General features: G+C 37.3%; 1 protein-coding gene across 2 annotated transcripts in view; it reads right to left on the bottom strand.

The window, feature by feature from the left end:
* The window catches only part of prkchb (protein kinase C, eta, b), a 28,580-nt gene extending 7,606 nt beyond the window's left edge, over window positions 1-20,974 (bottom strand). Inside the window, exons 1-12 of one of the 2 annotated variants that reach the window (XM_067417029.1) lie at window positions 20,957-20,974; window positions 11,268-11,331; window positions 10,768-10,918; window positions 10,628-10,662; window positions 10,454-10,533; window positions 9,899-10,028; window positions 9,689-9,819; window positions 9,449-9,595; window positions 8,414-8,587; window positions 5,575-5,729; window positions 299-437; window positions 12-200 (exon numbers count right to left, since the gene is read on the bottom strand). In XM_067417029.1, coding sequence (XP_067273130.1) covers window positions 12-200; window positions 299-437; window positions 5,575-5,729; window positions 8,414-8,587; window positions 9,449-9,595; window positions 9,689-9,819; window positions 9,899-10,028; window positions 10,454-10,533; window positions 10,628-10,662; window positions 10,768-10,823 — 1,236 coding nt within the window. In that variant the 5' untranslated portion in view covers window positions 10,824-10,918; window positions 11,268-11,331; window positions 20,957-20,974. Of the gene's footprint in view, window positions 1-11; window positions 201-298; window positions 438-5,574; window positions 5,730-8,413; window positions 8,588-9,448; window positions 9,596-9,688; window positions 9,820-9,898; window positions 10,029-10,453; window positions 10,534-10,627; window positions 10,663-10,767; window positions 10,919-11,267; window positions 11,332-20,242; window positions 20,905-20,956 lie in introns of those variants that run through there. The other variant, XM_067417028.1, reaches the window with a different exon arrangement.
* Between the last annotated feature and the right edge of the window lie 292 nt (window positions 20,975-21,266).

Here is a 21,266-nt window from a genome sequence, read left to right as displayed (position 1 = left end):
TCTTGGCTCACCCCTCTAAGCATGTCCTCTGCCTCATTGCTGAGCCAGGATGAATAAATGATATCTTCTCTGAGGATGCACTCAAACAGCTCGTCCTCAGTCTCTGATTCAAATGGAGCATGACCCGACAGCATCTCATAAAGCAGCACGCCCAGAGCCCACCAGTCCACTGATACGCCATACGGCTCCTCCAGGATGATCTGAGAGGGACACACAGCATAAAACATCTACATGGGAAGAGAACACACACACATAATAACCATCATCTTCTTACATATCCTCTTTTAGTGATGCTAACCTCAGGTGCAATATAATCTGGAGTCCCACAGAAGGTGCTAGTGCGTTTTCCATTAAAGATTTCCTCTTTGCACATGCCAAAATCCGCCAGTTTGCAGTGGCCATGTCTGTCCAGGAGAATATTGTCCAGTTTTAGGTCCCTTTAAAACACAAAACAGAATGACAGAACTCAAAATATTAATAAATACTATAATAGTAAAATAATACTGGTTGTAACCAGCAAGTAAATGACAATACAGTAAAAGTTATTATTAAGTATCAATGAATAATTCACTTTGGTTAATTACAGATTACAGAGTTCTTCATTTTCATCACTTAATTTGTGGCAAAATCTGTGCAATTCTGCTGAATGGATTTAAATGTGGTCATAAACTGAGAAATTAAATTTTCCTTGAGTTTAGAGCATATAAGATATCCTCGTGTTATAAGTTTCAGACGTAGAAAATGACTACGTCGTTGCAACTTTGGCTCCGCCCACTGGCGTGTTAGTAAGATGACGAGGAGAGAAGAGCAATACAGGACGGACTACAAATAACATTACCCCCCAAAGGATCCTAATGCTAGGAATGTGGTTATTTATTTTCAACAACTTGAATGTACATTTCACTGTGGATTATTTGGTAAATCAGTCGCAATTTTGGAGCAGGCTTTGCAAACAGACTTTACGCTCTGGGCTCGACAATAATGCCACAACATGTAAGTGTTCATTCTAATGCCTGATCTGTGACCAGTGATTTCTGATATGTAATGATTCATGTATAGTCATATGATCTTTGTCTAGGTGTAAGTAGATCTAATCAGTGACTAATTGGTCAACTTCACATTTTTTCTTTTAGTAGGATAATAATAATATGTTATATTTAAACTGAGATTCAATTATATATAGAAAGCGATCAAATAATTTTTCCTTTACAATCGCTGGAGCTGTCAATCAAACAGCGTGCGTTTATCAGTGACTGAGTTCTGGACTCTCGCCAAAACTACCATTATAACAAAGTCCCTTTTATTTAAAGTCTTTGGTTATAATCAATTAATGATGAAAGCATATGTTAGTGTGCAGAAATTGAGTTGCAATGACAAGATCACTGCATCCATGCGTTCAACATGTGCTACACGGTCGGCTACAATTTCATGCCACAATATAATGCTGTAGTCAACACTTTTACACAATTATTTAAGCTTGAGAGCTATAATATTAAAAACGTGCTGAAAGGTTTATGGATATTTCATATACAAAGACGTTAGCCAATCACAGCAGTATATGTTTACACTAAAGTCTCACAGCAGATCTACAAAAAAGCGTTCAAATCAGAGGGCTTAAATCAGGTTAGGAAGGCGCCCTTTATTTCTAAAGACAGCCTGCAGTAGCACAAAGGCAATGTACAAACCCGATTCCAAAAAAGTTGGGACACTGTACAAATTGTGAATAAAAAAGGAATGCAATAATTTACAAAAAAACTTATATTTTATTCACAATAGTATATAGATATCATATCAAATGTTGAATGTGAGACATTCTGAAATGTCATGCCAAATATTGGCTCATTTTGGATTTCATGAGAGCTACACATTCCAATAAAGTTGGGGTAGGTTGTAATAAGAGGCCGGAAAAATTAAATGTACATATAAGGAACAGGCGGAGGACCAATTTGCAACTTATTAGGTCAACTGGCAACATGATTGGATATAAAAAGAGCTTTTCAGAGTGGCAATGTCTCTCAGAAGTCAAGATGGGCAGAGGATCACCAATTCCCCCAATGCTGCAGTGAAAATAATGGAGCAATATCAGAAAGGATTTCTCAGAGAAAAATTGCAAAGAGTTTGAAGTTATCATCATCTACAGTGCATAATATTATCCAAAGATTCAGAGAATCTTCAGAGGAAGATGCGACAAAGAAGACCTAAGACAGTTGAGTAACTAGAAGTCGGTATTAGACAAGAATGGGACAACATTCTTATTCCTAAACTTGAGCAACAGCCCCCAGACGTTTGCAGACTGTTTTAAAAAGAAGATGGGATGCCACACAGTGGTAAACATGGCCATGTCCCAACTTTTTTGAGATGTGCTGATGCCATGAAATTTAAAATCAACTTATTTTCCCCTTAAAATGATATATGTTCTCAGTTTAAACATTTGATATGTCATCTATGTTGTATTCTGAATAAAATCTTGAAATGTGTAACTTTTACATCATTGCATTCCATTTTTATTCACAATTTGCACAGTGTCCCAACTTTTTTTGGAATCGGGTTTGTAAAATAAATATTGCAAACATATAATCATAGTGAATAACAAACAGGGTTCACAGAGTTCAAATGGTATGCACAATGACAAAATGAGTGTGTACTGCAATACTTGCATGCTTGACACAAAGGTGTAGAGTAATCAGCATAGGGAGCATAATTCATCAGAGAAGGAGAGGCAATATTGATCCAGTGGAAAAGAGAAGGACGCAATGAAAATTGGATTAACAGCTTCTTGTGGCCAAAGGTTCCCAAAGAAATGTGGTCTAATTTCATTAGAACAATTAACAGAGAACACATTGAGAGGTGACCTCTTTACTGTGATGTTAAAAATGCATGACTATGCCGCATTACCCAGTAAACAACAAAGAACAGAGTGTTTTACAAAAACACTTTGAATACGTGTCGTTCCATCTCTTATTACTTGGTTCAGTCAAGGGTACAATTACATCAATGTATGGGCAACACCGGAGCCACATTCATGAAACAGGAGCATTTATGTGTGAATCAATTATTAAACAATTCTCTTGAGAATACTTCAACAAACTAATCAGTCAAATATAATTCACCTTTTTTTGAAAATGAAAAAATGCAGAGGGTTTTGTGTGATGGCTAGGTTTAGGGGTTAGTGTAAGGGGAGAGAATATACAGTTTGTACAGTATAAAAACCATTACGTCTATAGAGAGTCCCCACAAAGATAGTGAACCAGACGTGTGTGTGTGTGTGAGAGAGAGAGTGTGTGTCTGTGTGTGTGGTCCTGGTAAACCCTATATTATCAGGAAAAAATTTGTCCACAAAGATGGCCATGTGAGGACATTTTTTTGGTCCACGTGAGGAAAACAGCTTATAAATCAGACTAAATTATGTTAGAAAGTTTTCTGTGATGGGTAGTTTTAAGGGTCGGGATAGAATATACAGTTTGTAGAGTATTAAAATCATTATGTCTATGGAAAATCCCCATAAAACATAACAAAACGACATTACTCCATGCCTGGTGAACCAGCACAGTGACATGCAGAGACTCACGCTCACAGTTTCAGAGGGCTGGCAGTGGCAAAAATAACAGCATGGCAAAGTCACCAGCCTGGCCATCAGCCACAGCCTGAATCTGCAGCTGGAGAAATAGGCAAATCTCTCTTCTGCCTACAATCATAAATTGATGTAACCAAATGCTTCCTTCGCTACGTAAAACAACCCAAGACACTACACTGTAAAAATAAAATGGTGGTTTTTGTTGGTTTAACTTAAAAAGAAAGTAACCTGGTTGCCTTAAAATTTTGAGTTTATTGAAATAAAAAATTTGAGTTGATACAATGAAGGAAATTTGTTTACTAAATAGAAACTCAAAATATTATTGTATCTGAACCACATAAAAAATGTGATAAATCATGAAAATAGCACTATTTGGCATGTTTAACTGCGTCATCAGAAATAAAACACACCCAATATGCTTACAAAATCTTTTAATAATATTTTAATAAAGGTTGTCGTATCTCAAAATTTTTTTCATTATATTAACTCAAAATTTTAATTTCAATGAACTCAAAATTTTAAGGCAACCCTGGAGGTAAAAAAAAAAATTCTAACTAATTTTTTTACAGTGTAGCAACGTTGCAACAAAAATCTTCAAATAGTATTCTGATAAAATAAAAAAAGTTTATCATTTCACTTTAAAAAAATAAATAAAACAACAAAGGAAATTATGTCATTTCTGAAGTCCTTTTGGAAACCAGATATAATTTAGCAACAGTGGAACAATTTGAGAGGTCAATAAACACTCTGTATCTGTATTTTATACAAGCCTCCGGGTATAACAGGCGTGGGTGAGACCAAAACACTAAAGCCATTAATGGACTTCCGTCATGCACTGCCCGTTCTTTCTAAACCTAGCATAGCCTAGTCCTCGGATTAGAGCAGAGCCAGATTACACAGCATTACAGCAGCATCTAATATAAGATCAAGGTGAAGTGGAGAGGAACAGCTTGATGACTCAGAGGTCAATGAATTGTTGTATTGCTGGTTTTATTAAAGCTAGGTTACAGATGGCCCTGCAAAATCAATGCTGAAATAATGTGATGGGATTTTTTATATTTATTAAGAATAATCTGTGCACGTTATGCTATATTGCACTTTGTAACAGAAAATGAGTCAAGTAATAAAATCAGAGCAGTGCACAGGCCACTTGCTCCCCCCCTCCCTTGCTCTCAATGTCTTTCTGAGTAAACAGCTTATGTAATAATAGCTCCATTGCATGCTGGGCAGGCCTGTGATGGCAGCTCAAGTCTGCACTCAAAATGTCCCCTCGGTCCTCTTGCACTACAACACTGCCATCTTTCCCAGGACTATACCCTTCTCCCCATAAGCTTCCCTTTACAGAAGCTGTATAATTACCTTAAAACAATGTGCTTTAAAGCCCAATTAAATCGAAAGGAAAGGTGAGAGTGGCCATAAAGAGGCCTGTATGATTGTAAAGACGACAGAGGGTCAGCAAAGTTCACTGAAATTTCAGAAAAGGCCCCGTGGGGAAGCTCATAAAGCTGCGAGCCTCATTTGAATGGGAAAACAGTCTGTCAGATCTGTTTACTTTGGGCTTGGCTTCATTACAAGGGTGATCGGAAAAGCTTATTCAGGTAGGCAAAGGTCATGTGATCACAGCCAGGAAGAGCACAATGTCCCGGCAAGGAAAAGGAAGGCTAAGCCAGGGGCGGAGACTGTCTGTAAAATCAGACTCATTCTGTCAGGACATGCGCAGACGAGATTTTGCGGGCTGAACACATGCATGTCAAAGCAAACAACAGAAAGGCAGTTGCAATGGGGTGTGAAAATCAACAGTTATTTCAGATGAACATTATGAATTTCAAATATTCTCCCCTTCTGTCAAAGGAATCATGTTTTGTACATTAAATCTGTGAGGAAAGATAAGCTAACCTGGACAGCTAACTCAAAAATAATGTAGCAAATTTCAAACCAGAGAGATGCTTGCGAAATAACAGGAAATATGGGACGATATCATGATCCACAGTATTCCTCACCTGTAAATAATGCCTTTGGAGTGAAGGAACATCAGGGCCGAAATGATCTCCGCGGCATAAAACTGTGCTCGTGGCTCATCAAAACGCCTACACTTCTGGATGTGGAACATGAGGTCACCGCCATTCACAAACTCCATTACAAAGAATAACCGCTCCTGGGAAATGAAAAGCACAGATTAGCATATACATAGAAAAATGATTAGAAAAACATGTTATAAAAGTATATAAAAAAGTCAAATACACAGGGAATATAGTCAATATATTAATTCTATTACTTCTTAAAGCATTAATAAACCTGTAATACGCACAGTATTTGAACTTGTGTTCTAACACATTGATACTATTAATGTAAAAATGACCATATAAAATAACATTATCTATCTGATAGCAAAATATAGGTTACAAAATAAAGTATTATATTTTATATAATACATATTATACCCAAAAATCTTCATACAGTGAGTGGACTACCAGTAAAATTGATACAAATTTATTCAGACACTTCGACCTGACACTGTTTTGCTCCTTTAATCCTGCTAATGTGACCTTTTACAACACAGACTAAACAAAATGAAGCATTGCTTGGTAATTGGTTGACCTTAATTGGTATGATCTAATTGTGTACATAGTCAAGTGACATAAACGTGTAAGTCAACAAAAAAAACTTGCTCAATCCCGTTAACATTCCTCCCACACTTAGGTATGTAGAGCAGGAAGTGAATACCCACATTAATAACCAAGACGCTCCATCTACTGTTTACATTTGGTATTGCAATGGTCATTGCTCATTTAGATAGCTATTTTCTAAGGTTGGCTTTTGTTTTAAATTATGCTCCCAGAAAGACCATTGATCTTATGGAGTGTATATTAAGTATCAAATAGTGATAAAATAGCATTTGATACCATTAAAGGAACCTAATGCTATTCAAATGTCCGATTTTTAACCCCAAATATTCTCATGAAGTTTCATGGGATTGAAGATGTTCCAGGAGATTAAAGATAAAACCAAGGCATTTCAGGAATGTACACACATTTTGTTGTTATGACGTCAAGGGGTTTTACCGAAAAGCATTGGGTTTCCTGGTTTGATTGAGGGAAATGGAATGTCTACATTCGACAACACCTGTCAATGTGCGAACTGTGATGACATAAGTCAACCTCTAATGCATTGTCTAGCACAGCAGGTTTCCTCAAATCCAGCCCTGGAGGGCCACTTTCCTGCAGCGTTTACCTCAAACCATGATCAAACTCACTTACTTGCAATTTACTAGTTATTCTGAATACTTTGGCTGCATCCGAAATCGCATGCTTCCCTGCTATACATAGTAGGTGAAAAACAATACGTGACAAAATAATTTTTTCCAAATTTACAGTACTCATAAAAGAGTAGGCAAAGAGAAACCGGGATGATCTACTTCTTCCAGCAAGATTCTGAAGTGCCCATACGATTGACATTTTACTATGAGGCCATGGGAGAGGATTTATGAAGGATTTATTTAAGTGATGCGACACAACTGGTGTGAGTGTGACCTACCAGCGTCAGTTGCATGATTCCCCCCAAACCAGTTCAGTGGAAACTACGCCCTGCAGCCATTTCTTAAGATTGTATTGGTCATTTTAATCACAGTAATGATTGCCTACATCAAAGACTGATCCCTAAACCTACCCGGCACCGTAGCCTTAAAGGGATAGTTCACCCAAAAATGCAAAAATGAAAATGTGATGTTTATCTGCTTACCCCCAGTGCATTCAACATGTAGGTGTCTTTGTTTCTTCAGTAGAACACAAATGAAGATTTTTAACTCCAAGCTTCTCCAGTGGAAACTGATCGGTTCGTGTCTTAAGACATCAATGTGTCATCACGAGCTGCAGGTTTTTTTTGCATATTGCGTAAGCATGTTTTTTTGTTTGTTGTTTTGCTCTCATAGAATTGTTACCTATTCACGCCATTATATGACTGGCACACAGCAACGGTTGGAGTTAAAAATCTTAATTTGTGTTCTATTGAATAAACAAAGACACCTAAATGTTGGATGCACTGGGGGTAAAGAGATAAACATCCCATTTTAATTTTTGGATGAACTATCCCTTTAGCCAATGAAATTAGCTGCAGGGTGGGATTTCAGCTGAACTGGTTTGGGGAGAAAAAAAAACATACCACTGATGCTGGTAGGTCACATGATAATGACAGCATGGTGAATGTAGATTACATTCATAACATATAGAACATACTTTTATAACAGTTGTGAAGTAATAACTTCTTTATAATAAGTACCTACTCAAGAGAGTATTCGATTTCGGACGCAGCCCTTGACTAGCTTGTTCAGGTGTGTTTGATTAGGGTTGGAACTAAACTCTGGAGGCCCTTCAGGACCGGATCTGAGAAACCCTGGTCTAACGTGATTTCTTCTGCTCTCACATTACAGATTATCTATCTGATAACATACATGCCAGTAATTCAAACACTGAACAAAATTCACCTCTGACCGGATTATGGCATTCACTCTGGTTTCCTGAAAGCGATTAGCGAAGCCTTTCTAGATTCTATTGTCTGAGAATGTGCCTTCTACCAATGATATAACAAGGAATCGAGTTCAATGTACACGGTAGAAAAAGGTACTGTTAATTTTTTTTTCTGTGTGGATATTATCTGTTAAGTTTACGGACATTTCCTTTAACCCTAAAACACAATGCAATGTGAGTCATAAATCAGTTTAATTCAAGGGAAGGCCCTTTAAATGGAATATTGGCTATATCAAAACCTGTTATTTATTGTCATTATTTTACCTTCATCATATGAAATGCTCTTAGCACCTTGAATCTCTTTGTGGACTCTTACCGCAGTCTGAAAGCAGTAGTAGAGCTGTGTAAGAAATGGGTGTTGGTGGGCCAGAGTCAGCACTCGCTTCTCGATCATGGTTGCTTCGACATCATCGTCTTGCAGTATGACATCTTTCTTCAGCATTTTCACAGCAAAGACCCTGTGGTCACTTTTTAGACGAGCCAACATCACCTACAGATACACACAAATACAGTGCAAAAACGTATTTAGTCAGCCACCAATTGTGCAAGTTCTCCCATTTAAAAAGATGAGAGAGGCCTATAATTGCCATCATAGGTACACTTCAACTATGACTGAAAAAAAATCAGGAATTCACATTGATTGGAATCCATGATCCAGATTTTGAGTAAAAATGTCGTTCCATCAGCAAGGGCATTGAATATGAAACGTGGCTGGGTCTTTCAGCATGACAATGGTCCCAAACACACCGCCCGGGCAATGAAGGAGTGGCTTCGTAAGAAGCATTTCAAGGTCCTGGAGTGGCCTAGCCAGTCTCCAGATTTCAACCCCAAAGGAAATATTTGAAGGGAGTTGAAAATCGGTCCCAAAACATCACTGCTCTAGAGGAGATCTGCATGGAGCAATGGGCCAAACTACCAGCGACAGTGTGTAAAATCCTTGTGGCGACTTACTGAAAACGATTGACCTCTGTCATTGCCAACAAAGGGTATATAACAAAGTATTGAGATGAACTTTTGTTATGGACCAAATACTTATTTTCCACCATAACTTGCAAATAAATTATTTAAAAATCAGACAATGTGATTTTCTGGATTTTAGTTCTCATTCTGTCTCTCATACTAGAAGTGTACCTATGATGAAAATCACAGGCCTCTCTGATTTTTTAAGTGGGAGAACATGCACAATTGGTGGCTGACTAAATACTTTTTGCCCCACTGTATACACATCTGTGGTTTAAAAGTTCCAGCAACTGCTATGGACATTCTTAAGATATACTGAGACTTTATAATGATCAAATGCAAGGGAATGTAATCTTGGTAATAGCTGCATGTGCAATACCAATGTGTCTACCTTTCCAAAGCTGCCTTTTCCCAGCACTTGCAAGAAACTAAAGTCTTCCAGACCAACTTTAACAGCCTCGTCCTCTTGCCCCTCGGATGCCGTTTCTGTGCTTTTAATGGAGTTCTGACCATTTATCCCTGTCATGTGCAGAGAACTCTGAGAAAAAATATGGAGGAAAAAATACAATAAATGTCCATGTAACCGAAGCAACTATTCCTTGATAGAGGATTTTTGAGACCTGAAAGATACCTGAGCCTTTCGTTTGGAGAGCGTGTTGAGCAATCCAATCTCTGACAATTTGCTTGCCAGTTCAGAACTGTTCACCCCACAGTTGGGTGCAACATTCTGTTCACAGCGTTTGTGGATGTTCATCTTGCAACCTGAAAGAATCCACACCACACAGATGACAACAACAATCACATGTTCACATGTATTCCAATAAGTAGAGTATGTGCTTACTCTTGCATTGGAGACCCTGTTTTATCAGGCCGTAAAGGAGAGAACCGCAGTGGTTACAGTATGTGGGAGTTTTGTAGTTGTGCTCTCTGAACTGGTGGGGTAAGTTGATGCTGAAGCCCTGCCTTTGGTCCTGTACACATTTGAAATGGATCCACAATACATATTTTTGTCATCAAAAATTCGTTTACACACACTATCTTTGTGGGGACTCTCCACAATGGTTTTCATACTGTACAAACTGTATATTATCTCCCCTTACACTAACACCTACCCATCAAAGAAACTTTCTGCATTTTTACATTTAAAAAAAAATAGTTCTGTAGGATTTATAAGCTGTTTCCTAATGGAGACCTCAATTTAGGTCCTCGCGGTGACACGAGACCCCATGAATCTGTATGCATTCAGGTGGAAGTCCCCACTGGGATAAAAAAATATATATGTACACACACGCACACACGCACACACACACACACACACACACACACACACACACACACACACACACACACACACACACACACACACACACACACACACACACACACACACTCTTACCTCATTTAAATCTTTCCTCATCCGTGGACACTCACTTACAACCAAGCTATGACACCTCTTATGGACCACACACGCGCACACTAGAATAGTAGGGCAAAAGGTGAACGCTGCTATTCCTGGTGTGTGTGCATACGGGAAAATTTTTATTACACTTATATTTGTAACCATACACACCTTGACATTGATATCCTTGCTTTCCAATAACACCCCTGGGAAAAGATTATATATTTATAACCACATGGCATACCATGCATTAAATGAGGCTTGTTAATTCTGGTTTTATGTGTATGAAAGTGTGTTTTCTATGGTCTTACCAAATGAAGTTTTTGCAATGGCAGCAAAAAGTCGGCTGGGGAAGAAAGGTTGCCATAAACTTATGACCGTAGACTTGGTGGACCTTTCTTTTCTTTAAAACCTTTTTTCTTTTAAAATCTTTGTGGAGTTTCAATCCATTCACAGCTTCATCTGAAATTAATGGCAACACTCAGTCAGCACAATTAAAATGCTAACAAAATTAAGTGTAGTGTTGTAGGTAAGTAGGGCATTATGAAATATTGGTTATGATCCTGACAACATTTTAGAACATACTGTAACTTAAAACTAAATTCTAAACTATATTTAAATAAAAAAATACAACATTTATTTAAGAGGTCAAAAAATGTTTTTTTTTATAACCAATTTATAACTTACCTGTCCACACATAAACAAACACATTATATTATAATTACACACAAATGATTGCTTTTTATGTAATAATAATAAACATTTATATTTAAAACATTAAAAATATCTATAGTTAATGAAAACTGCTAACCATCTGTAAAGGAGCCGGTGAGAGAGATGGATATATACACGCTTCCCTCTGGTTCCAGATTCACCTAGAAGAGGAGATAACCACACTATGATAAAATATCACTTTTATATAAAATATAATATCCTGAAGTAATAATAAATAATAATAATATGTTTTATTTGTAACACACTTTATATTCAATAAACAAAATCTCAAAGTGGTACAGATTTAAAACAATCAACAACAACAAAATAAATAAATAAATAAATTTGAAAAACTGAAAAATGAAGAAGTAGTAGCTTCATAACCAGTTTTGGGGTAACGCATTACAAGTAACTCGAGTTACATAATCATATTACTTTTTTCAAGTAACTTGTAAACTAACAAACTCTCTTTACAACAAAGTTACTTTTTCAAATAAGTAAAGCAAGTTGCTTTGTTTTCCCAATTATTGACTGCCACGTCTCTTGTCCCCATGAAAAATCAGTAGTTGTGTGTAAACGTGATAAATGTAAGCATGCGTTTACTCATCTCACTGGAACAAAAAGATTCAGTATTCTCCAAAATGAATAAAATAAGCGAAATGAAAAATCAGACTACGCAAACCTCCAATAATTAAATGTTAAAGAAAACAAATATTTCGATGCATTTAATCTCACTTTTTGAATGTAGTGCTGACCTTCAATGATTCATGAAACCAAAAGCAAAAATGACATTAAAAAAATTGTTAGTTTGAGCTGCTCCCTCTACTGTACACACGTGAATTTGCATTTCCTCCAGCCTTAATATTTCATTTTAAAATAGAACTTTTTAAAAATACAAGCTCAAAGCCCAACACATTGCTTTTCTTAAAAAAAAAAAGTATGTAACACAATTAATTACTATTGCAATGCATTACTTTTCAAACTAACTTTCCCCAACAGGGTTCATTACATTTGTGTTAAATATTTAGCAGTTCTGCAAAAATAAAAATAAACAAAAAAACATTTACATTTTTTTTAAATTTACAAACACTGCTTATCGTCACGGGTTATCGTCATTCTAAACACTGCTTTTAAACCCGGGGTTATGAAACCCTGCTCCTGAGCAGTGTGCCACACAAGTCCTGAAAAGTGAAGCCAAAGTGTATTGATCGTCCCCAGGTGAATGGATGTATGTCATAAACCTAGCCCTCTCCATGAAATGTAATGGGACATAGACAAATGATTAAAAGACAGGAAAAAAATCGCCATGCCACGGCTCCAAACCATGTAAAACTTTAATGCTAGACTAGATGCAAGCACATAGACAAACTAAACAATCAAATTACACTTCAAATACATTTTTTACAAAGATGTTAGCAATGTTACTTCAAGTGTTCATTCTTTAAATAAGTTTGGTTTTAGTTAGTTATTTGATGCTATAAAAACAGGGGTGCTGCATTTTGATTGACGGCTGAGATTGAGAGCTTCTTTGAGTGAAGCTTCTTTGAGTATCACAAGCTTCTTTGAGCTTTTCTGAGGCACCAAAAGATACTTTTGGGACCTTCGGGAGGAGATTGGAGCTTTAACTTTAGTCTCTACATTTCCATAACTGTTTATTTCACAAAAATTTGTTGATTAGTCAGAAGTGTGGGTGCCTAAGCGGGACCTTGATATCGCTCGCTCACTACTGCACAGACTTGGGCTCCAAGTTGCTACCGCGCAGACCCGAGACCCTACATATCAGCGTCATTTAGACGCTGCCAGCTTCATGAGGTCTCTGCGGAACAAGAGTTGGCGTTTGTAAATTTGTGGATGTTTTCAAACTCATGGGCGTTTGTAAATCACGCAATCAAAATGATCCCCTTCATCTGACCCCATCCCACCCCTTAACCCTACCCACACTGCACTGTAAAAAGTTATTTAAAGGGGGGGGGGGGGGGGACACTCAGTTTTAGTCAATCTCATGTCAATCTTGAGTACCTATAGAGTAGTATTGCATCCTTCATATCCCCGAAAAGTCTTTAGTTTTATTATATTTATAAAAGAAATATGGGCTGTACCGAGTCTTTCCAGAAAAAAACGAGCGCCTGGAGGCGTATCGAGTGGGCGGAGCTAAAGAATGACGAGAGCGCAAAGTGGTGGCGTCCTCAAGCTTTGAGAAACCCATGCTATCGATCTCAGCTAATACAGATATGATCCAGAATCTAATTCGGAGGCTGAAATAGAAACAGCAACAGCAGGACGTCCGTCTCTGTGGTATGTACTGTATTTAGTGGCCTGTCAACATTTCTGTGTCTTTACTCGCAGTTTATGAGGACATGATTCGGTTTATGGACTATATGTATGCGACTAAACCTAGCAGTAGCAAGCAAAACGGTTTTGCACGTCAGACTAGTGTAACGTTATACATAGAACAACAATAGAGTAACGTTAGCGCATTTGAATGACGAAGCACGCGATCGTGTCGTTTACTGATGCGACGGTAGCCAACAACACAGACATTTGAAGCAGTTTTACTCACCGGCTGCTTCCAAAGCAGGACCGAACCTTTATCGCTGGGACCGCTCCGTCAAAAACACACTTCTTTGGTATGATTTGGTGAAGTCCTGACAGCAGTGAACGGTGGAGATCCACTTTTTCGACGCGACTGAAGCGATGGGAAGCTTCCCGTCATTTCTGCGTTCAAATCGGGTCAAATGCAGCGCTGCCTTCCCGGAATGCTGTGCTGAAGTGTTGAAGTCACCCATAAGAATAAAGTGGAGCACGGCGCCTGGATCGAGTGGATCTGCACCTTGAGTGTTTACGGGCGTGCACTTCCTCTCTCGCTCTAGTCACGCACGCGCACCCTACAGGGAGAAGAGCCCATACAAGGACCTTCCGATCTATTAACGTCAAGTTGAGCCATACTCGAAAAAAACTCTCCGAAACTTGTGAGAAACGGAAGGAGTATTTTTAACACAGAAATACTCCATCAAATGTTACCATCACATTAGTTTTTGAAACTTTGTCTATGTTTAGGATGGGAATCCAAGTCTTTAACAGTGTAAAAAGCTCAGTATGCATGAAACAGCATTTCACTCCCCCTTTAAAACATAGGTTACCTGGTTGCCTTAAAACTTTGAGTTCATTGAAATGAAAAATTTGAGTTAATACAACGAACATTTTTGAGAATCGACAACCTTTATTCAAATATTATTAAAATATTTTGTAAGCATATTGGGTAATTGTGTGTTTTATTTGTGAAGACGCAGTGAAAGATGACAAATGATTTATCACATTTTCTATTTGGTTCAGATACAATAATACTTTGAGTTTCTATTTATTAAACAAATTTCGTTCATTGTATCAACTCAAGGCTTAGCAACCGACAACCAATCAGTGCCTTTATATTCACGCTCGTTGGGTAGCTGCGATAACTGCGCGATAAACTTAATTTCTGTCACAAGAAGTCACTTTTGCGTATGATAGGAAAACGATAATGAAAAACGTGACAATTGTGAAGACGAGACCATTTCATTCTTATCTTTTATAGCTCAAAAAGTTCACTCAGAAAAAAAAACATATTACAGTCAGCAATGTGTAATATGAGGATGCGCATTGCTAGAGCCTTTATGTAAACAGACCACGTGCTGTGTTTGTCTAGTCAGCAACACTGACGCTGCATTTATGCAAATAAGGACTTTAACTGGGGTTTAGGAATGTGCAGTGTGAAACAGCATTAACTACAACCCCCGGAAAAGTATGAGCAGTGTGACATGTAAATAAAGATAACCCAGGGGATAATCCATTTTTTTACCCAGGGTTTAGAATGACCCAGAGTTAAATATTTAGGGTTATATTTTTATAAGTGTGAAAAGCCAGTTATATTACCAGTAAAAAAACACCATGCTCTTTTAAAACGCACCAGACTTTCCACTTAGGAGATAACACTGATGCTAAATGTGATATATCTGACTAAATGGAAATGTTTTTTAGAGTGAAGGATGTGGCTGTAGTTTCTGATGTGGTTAAGATCCTGACAGGTCACAACAGACCACGTGGAAATAAAAGAAATTTGCTGTGAGCTCTTATTACTCTTCAATGCCTGTATGAGTTAAGGTTGTTTGATTTGCTATATAACTGAAAATTATATTTCACTGCAGCATAATAACAGTTGTCTCTCTCTCGCTATCTTTTCACACTGACCTTCTAGCACAGTCTCAATCATTTGGTCTCGCTTACTATCATTTACTGTAGCTTGCCTTGCAATGTGGGAGGAATTCCAGTAATGTGAGACAAGACGAGGAAAGCAGGACAAGCTGGTTCAGGGAGTCGAGTCCATAGCACGCACCACAAAGCACAACACGTTTTTAGGGACTGGAAGGCTAAATCATTGACCCAAGACACTTGAATGGTCTTCAAAAAATATAAAATGTAAAGAGACAAAATTCAGCATCGCATAAGGCACATAGTTTTCCATATAAATTACACAGTACATAGGTTGCAAACTGCATAACAGATGCAAAGATAACAAGTATTTCCGTAACAAACTTTCAGCTGTGAAGCCAAAGCAGTGGTTTAACACACTCGCCAACACATTTATGTTTGGCAGCTGGCTTTAAAATTACACTTCATGCCACACAACCTAACAGAAATGCAAAACTTGAGTTCTGTTGAACACTACTGTACATGCGGAAAGCTTAAAGGGTTAGTTCATCCAAAAATGAAATTGATGTCATTAATGACTAGCCCTAATGTCGTTCCACATCCATAAGACCTCCGTTCATCTTCATGTCAAGATAATAAAAAAGGTAATAAAAACATCATCAAAGTAGTCCATATGTGACATCAGTTGGTTGATTAGAATCTCTTGAAGCATCAAAAATAAATTTTGGTCCAAAAATCACAAAAACTACGACTTTATTCAGCATTGTCTTTTCTTCCGCGTTTGTTTTCAAACCTTAAATAAAGATTCAAACGGACATGCTTCAGTGAATTGATCAATGATTCGGATTCCCAATGTCACGAGATTTCAGCAACTGATGTCACATATGGACTACTTTGATGATGTTTTTATTCCCTTTCTGGACATGGACAGTAAAGTGGGCATCGACTGCATATGCTCTGGGACTAAAATATAAAATATCTTACACTGTGTTCTGAAGATGAACGGAGGTCTTACGGGTGTGGAACGACATTAGGGCGAGTCATTAAAGACATCAATTTCATTTTTGGGTGAACTAACCCTTTAAGATTCTCAACATATGGTAGGGTAATGTGGGGCAAAGAGAGGAATCTGGCTAGTTTGGTTTAGCAGCATGTTTGCAATGGTGGTACGCGAGTTTGCAAGCACGTCCCCTGCAAACGCAAAAGTGAGAGAACCACATTTGCAAAATAACCAGCACATTTTCTGCAACCTACATTTTCATCATGCATGGTAACTTTAAAATGATCAGTAAAAGTTTAAACATGAAACTGTGACCATGAGGAATATTTTAGGTTAAATTTTTTTTGATAGCCCACTTTTAGACATTCTACTATCTATATGTCACCTTGCAACTACATGTCCATTAACTTACATTAGGGTAATAGTAGCCTGTTAGGTTAGGGTTAGGTTAGGTTAGGTTAGGTTAGGTTAGGTTAGGTTAGGTTAGGTTAGGTTAGAACTTATAGTCAATAAAATGTATGTTGGGGACCATCAAAATAAAGTGTTAGCATGCAGATACTAAGCAGATAGTTTACCAATACTCTAGGTGACATGTAGTTACAAAGTTACCACCGAAATACCGTCCAAATCAAGCCTAAAGCAAATTCTGTAAATACTAAATAATGATTTAAAGTTCTGTGCCAAATTTGTAACCTTTAAAAATCTAAATGTGTGAATGTAATTTGTTTTAAAATAGGAAACATAACCTTAAAACCCACAAAAAAATGTCATAATCAGATTTAACAGTGAGAAAAACATCTGCTTACAAGGGTTCATTTGACCACATTGTCACACTTGGACCAAAGGAAAAGCAGAGCACGAGTATGTCAAACCACACATCACCATTTACCCAATAGATGTATGAGAAGGTAACACTCTGAGAGTTTCCGTGATGCATGGTGGGGTGCAACTAACGTGGTTTTGAGCATGACCTAGTTATTGCACAAATGAAAGCAACAGGACCCTCTGTCAAGAGCACTGACAGGCCTGTAGTCAGAAAAGACTAAAAGAAAATGGAGCGATTTCCACATCTTTCTTACTTTGTAATTTATATCTAAGTAGTTATAAGTAGATCAGGGTACAAATCTGAATATAACATTTAAAGGGATAGTTCACCCAAAGATGAAAATTCTTCTAAAAAATGTCTTTCTTTTGCTGAACACACGAAGATATTTTCGGGTAAAGAATATGGGTAAAGAAACAGTTGATGGGTCCTATTGACTTCCATTGTATTTTATTTTCCAACTACACTGTAAAAAAATGTTGTTGGTTTAACTTAAAAAAGTAAGTAAGTTAAAAATTTGATTTGATACAATGAAGGAAATTGGTTTAATAAATAGACACGATTTATCTGAACCACATCTAAAATGTGATAAATCATGAAAATAGCACAAGTTTCACTGCGTCATCACACACACACACACACACACACACACACACACACACACACACACACACACACACACACACACACACACACATACACACACACACACACACACACACACACACACACACACACACACACACACACAATTACCCAATGCTTACAAAATCTTTTAATAATATTTGAATAAAGGTTGTCGAGTCACAAAAATGTTCATTGTATTAACTCAAATTTTTTATTTCAATTAACTCCAAATTTCAAGGCAACCAGGTAACTTTTTTTTTAAATATTTTTTTACAGAGTATGTAAGTCAATAGGGTCCATTCATACAGGTTTGGAACAACTTTAGTGTGAGTAAATTATGATGGAATTTTCATTTTTGAGTGACCTATCCAAGGTTAACAGATACACTCATGACAATTTCATGAGAAAATTGTATATGCTACAGGAGGAAAACATAGCAACTGCTGCTCAATCTATGTTTCACATTAACATAGATAAAACATATACAAACCCGATTTTCAAAAAAAGTTGGGACACTGTACAAATTTTGAATAAAAAAGGATTTTTTTAAAAGTATATAAAAAGAATAAAAAGCAATAATTTGAAAATATCATAAACTTGCAAGAATATAGATAACATCAAATGTTTAAAGTGAGACATTTTGAAATGTCATGCCAAATATTGGCTCATTTTGGATTCACATTCTAAAAAAGTTGGGACAGGTAGCAATAAGAGGCCGGAAAAATTAAATGTACATAGTGTATAAGGAACAGTTGGAGGAACAATTTGCAACTTATTGGGTCAATTGGCAACATGATTGGATATAAAAAGAGCCTCTCAGAGTGGCAATGTCTCTTAGAAGTCAAGATGGGCAGAGGAGCACCAATTCCCCCAATGCTGCGGCAAAAAAAGAGTCTGTAGTTATCATCATCTACAGTGCATAATATCATCCAAAGATTCAGAGAATCTGGAAAAATCTCTGTGCGTAAGGGTCAGGCTGGAAAACCATACTGGATGCCCTTAATTTTCGGCCCTAGACGGCACTGCATCACATGTACAGGAATGCTACACATACAGAATGCTAGAAAATCACAACATGGGCTCAGGAATACTTTCAGAACCTGTTGCGCCCTAAAACTACAGGTCAAAAAAGAAGCCATATTTAAACATGATCCAAAAGCGCAGGCGTTTTTTCTAAGCCAAGGCTAATTAAAAATGGACTGTGGCATAAAGTGGAAAACTGTTCAGTGGTCAAATGAATCAAAGTTTGAAGCTCTTTTTGGAAATCTGAGATGCCATGTCATCTGGACTAAAGAGGACAAGGACAACCCAAGTTGTTATCAGCACTCAGTTTAGAAGCCTGCATTTCTGATGGTATGGGGTTGCATGAGTGTGTGTGGCATGGGTAGCTTACACATTTGGAAAGGCACCATCAATGCTGAAAGGTATATCCAAGTTATAGAAGAACATGCTCCCATCCAGACGTTGTCTCTTTCAGGGAAGACCTTGTATTTTCCAACATGACAATGCCAGACCACATACTGCATCAATTACAACATCAATGTTGCGTAGAAGATGGATCCAAGTACTGAAATGGCCATCCTGCTGTCCAGATCTTTCACCCATAGAAAACATTTGGCACATCATAAAGAGGAAGATGTGACAAAGAAGACCTAAGACAGTTGAGTAACTAGAAAGCCTGTATTAGACAAGAATGGGACAACATTCTTATTCCTAAACTTGAGCAACAGCCCCCAGACGTTTGCAGACTGTTTTAAAAAGAAGAGGGGATGCCACACAGTGGTAAACATGGCCATGTCCCAACTTTTTTGAGATGTGTTAATGCCATGAAATTAAAAATCAACTTATTTTCCCTTAAAATAATACATGTTCTCAGTTTAAACATTTGATATGTCATCTATGTTGTATTCTGAATAAAATGTTTACATTTTAAACTTTTTATTCACAATTTGTACAGTGATTGGTAATTAACCATGGTAAATCACATATGCTCATGTCAACATTCCTGCCTTAGATTAGCATACTTGTAAAACTCTATATTTGTAGTTAGCATATCATTTATAGGCCTAGGGGCAATGACAAAAAACACTCAAAAAACAAATAAAAACATTTTCACTTTTCTTAATTTACACTCAAACCACCCTTGTTCATATTACTTAAATACCCATGTAACTACATTTAACTGAGTTGTTTATTTTGTAGAGCAAATAGTTAATTTAATAAGGTAAATTAAGTAAATAATCTTAACCTTACCTAATACAATGTTATACATTTAACACTATGTAATTCAAATGTATTTTGTAAAGAAATTTGGTCAGTTTTCATTGAATTTATGTTGTTTATACAACTAAATTGCCATTTGAACAAATTACTCCATATAGTTGCGTGGAAGCCACGACCCTGCTTTTTTAGTGTAGTATACACAGTGAAAACTCACCCATCCTTCAAATGTTTGTCTTGTGTTTGATGGCACTATCAATTCGTCAAGCTGGATTCTGTAATTGGCGACAAAATTATCGTATCCTATAGCGGTGTTATGGAAAACAGCCAGTTCCAGCTCTTTGCCATTCGAGATGTATGGGCAGAATTCATCATTGAAGGCAGGCTGGTTGGTCTTCGATTTTGTGGCGGTTTGTCCAATTTTCAGATTATCTACTTTAGCAACGATGTAAGGATCCAGCTGGATTTTTTTATGAAAGGTGTGGCGAGTTAAAAAAGTTGTTGGTTTTAAATCCACCGCCTCCCCGATACGTAGCCTCAAATATCCGTTGAATTTCATGGTCGTAGCTCCAATGGGCTTAATATCCGATTCAATAAACCGAAATAATTCACTTTCAATTATCACGAAATCATAATAAACTACACAACAAAACGTCCTGAAGACACAGAAACATTGTCACACAGTCAATATAAACCGAAACGGCGAAACCACAGGTTGAGTCCTGAGCTCTCGTTCTTCTGAAAACGTTCACTACTCTCTCTCTCTCTCTCTCTCTCTCTCTCTCTCTCTCTCTCTCTCTCTCTCTCTCTGTACGAAGTTTGAGCTATGCGAAGTAGAACGTCATGCCTCATTCCGTGTTTGTGCCGTCATGTATAGAAACTATGCAGACAATGCGAGCATAACAAAGACAAAGCCGACGATTAGACACACCTGTGATTCCCTTACCAACAGACGACATTGAAATCCATTTAGAATTAATCACAATTATTAGGGCTAGACTCCAGCAGTTGTTTCAGTTACTTTGCAGTGCACAAATAAATGTTATCAATCAAAGACTAATTACTATGAAGCTTCAAAACATTACATTTCTCTCGATATTTAACAGGTGTATTAACAGGACTGTAATGACATAGGTCATTAAGGCCAACACGAACTTTCCCAAAAAATAAGAGAAGAACTTATTGAAAGGTGCCTGCTGGCACTAGAGGAAAGTGAAAGTGAAAGATAGAGATATTTATCA

This window comes from Pseudorasbora parva, chromosome 15 (genome assembly GCF_024679245.1).
Source record: "Pseudorasbora parva isolate DD20220531a chromosome 15, ASM2467924v1, whole genome shotgun sequence".
Classification (NCBI taxonomy): Eukaryota; Metazoa; Chordata; class Actinopteri; order Cypriniformes; family Gobionidae; genus Pseudorasbora; species Pseudorasbora parva.
Note: the sequence above shows the minus strand (reverse complement) of the source record. Positions and strands in the feature narration are given on the sequence as shown.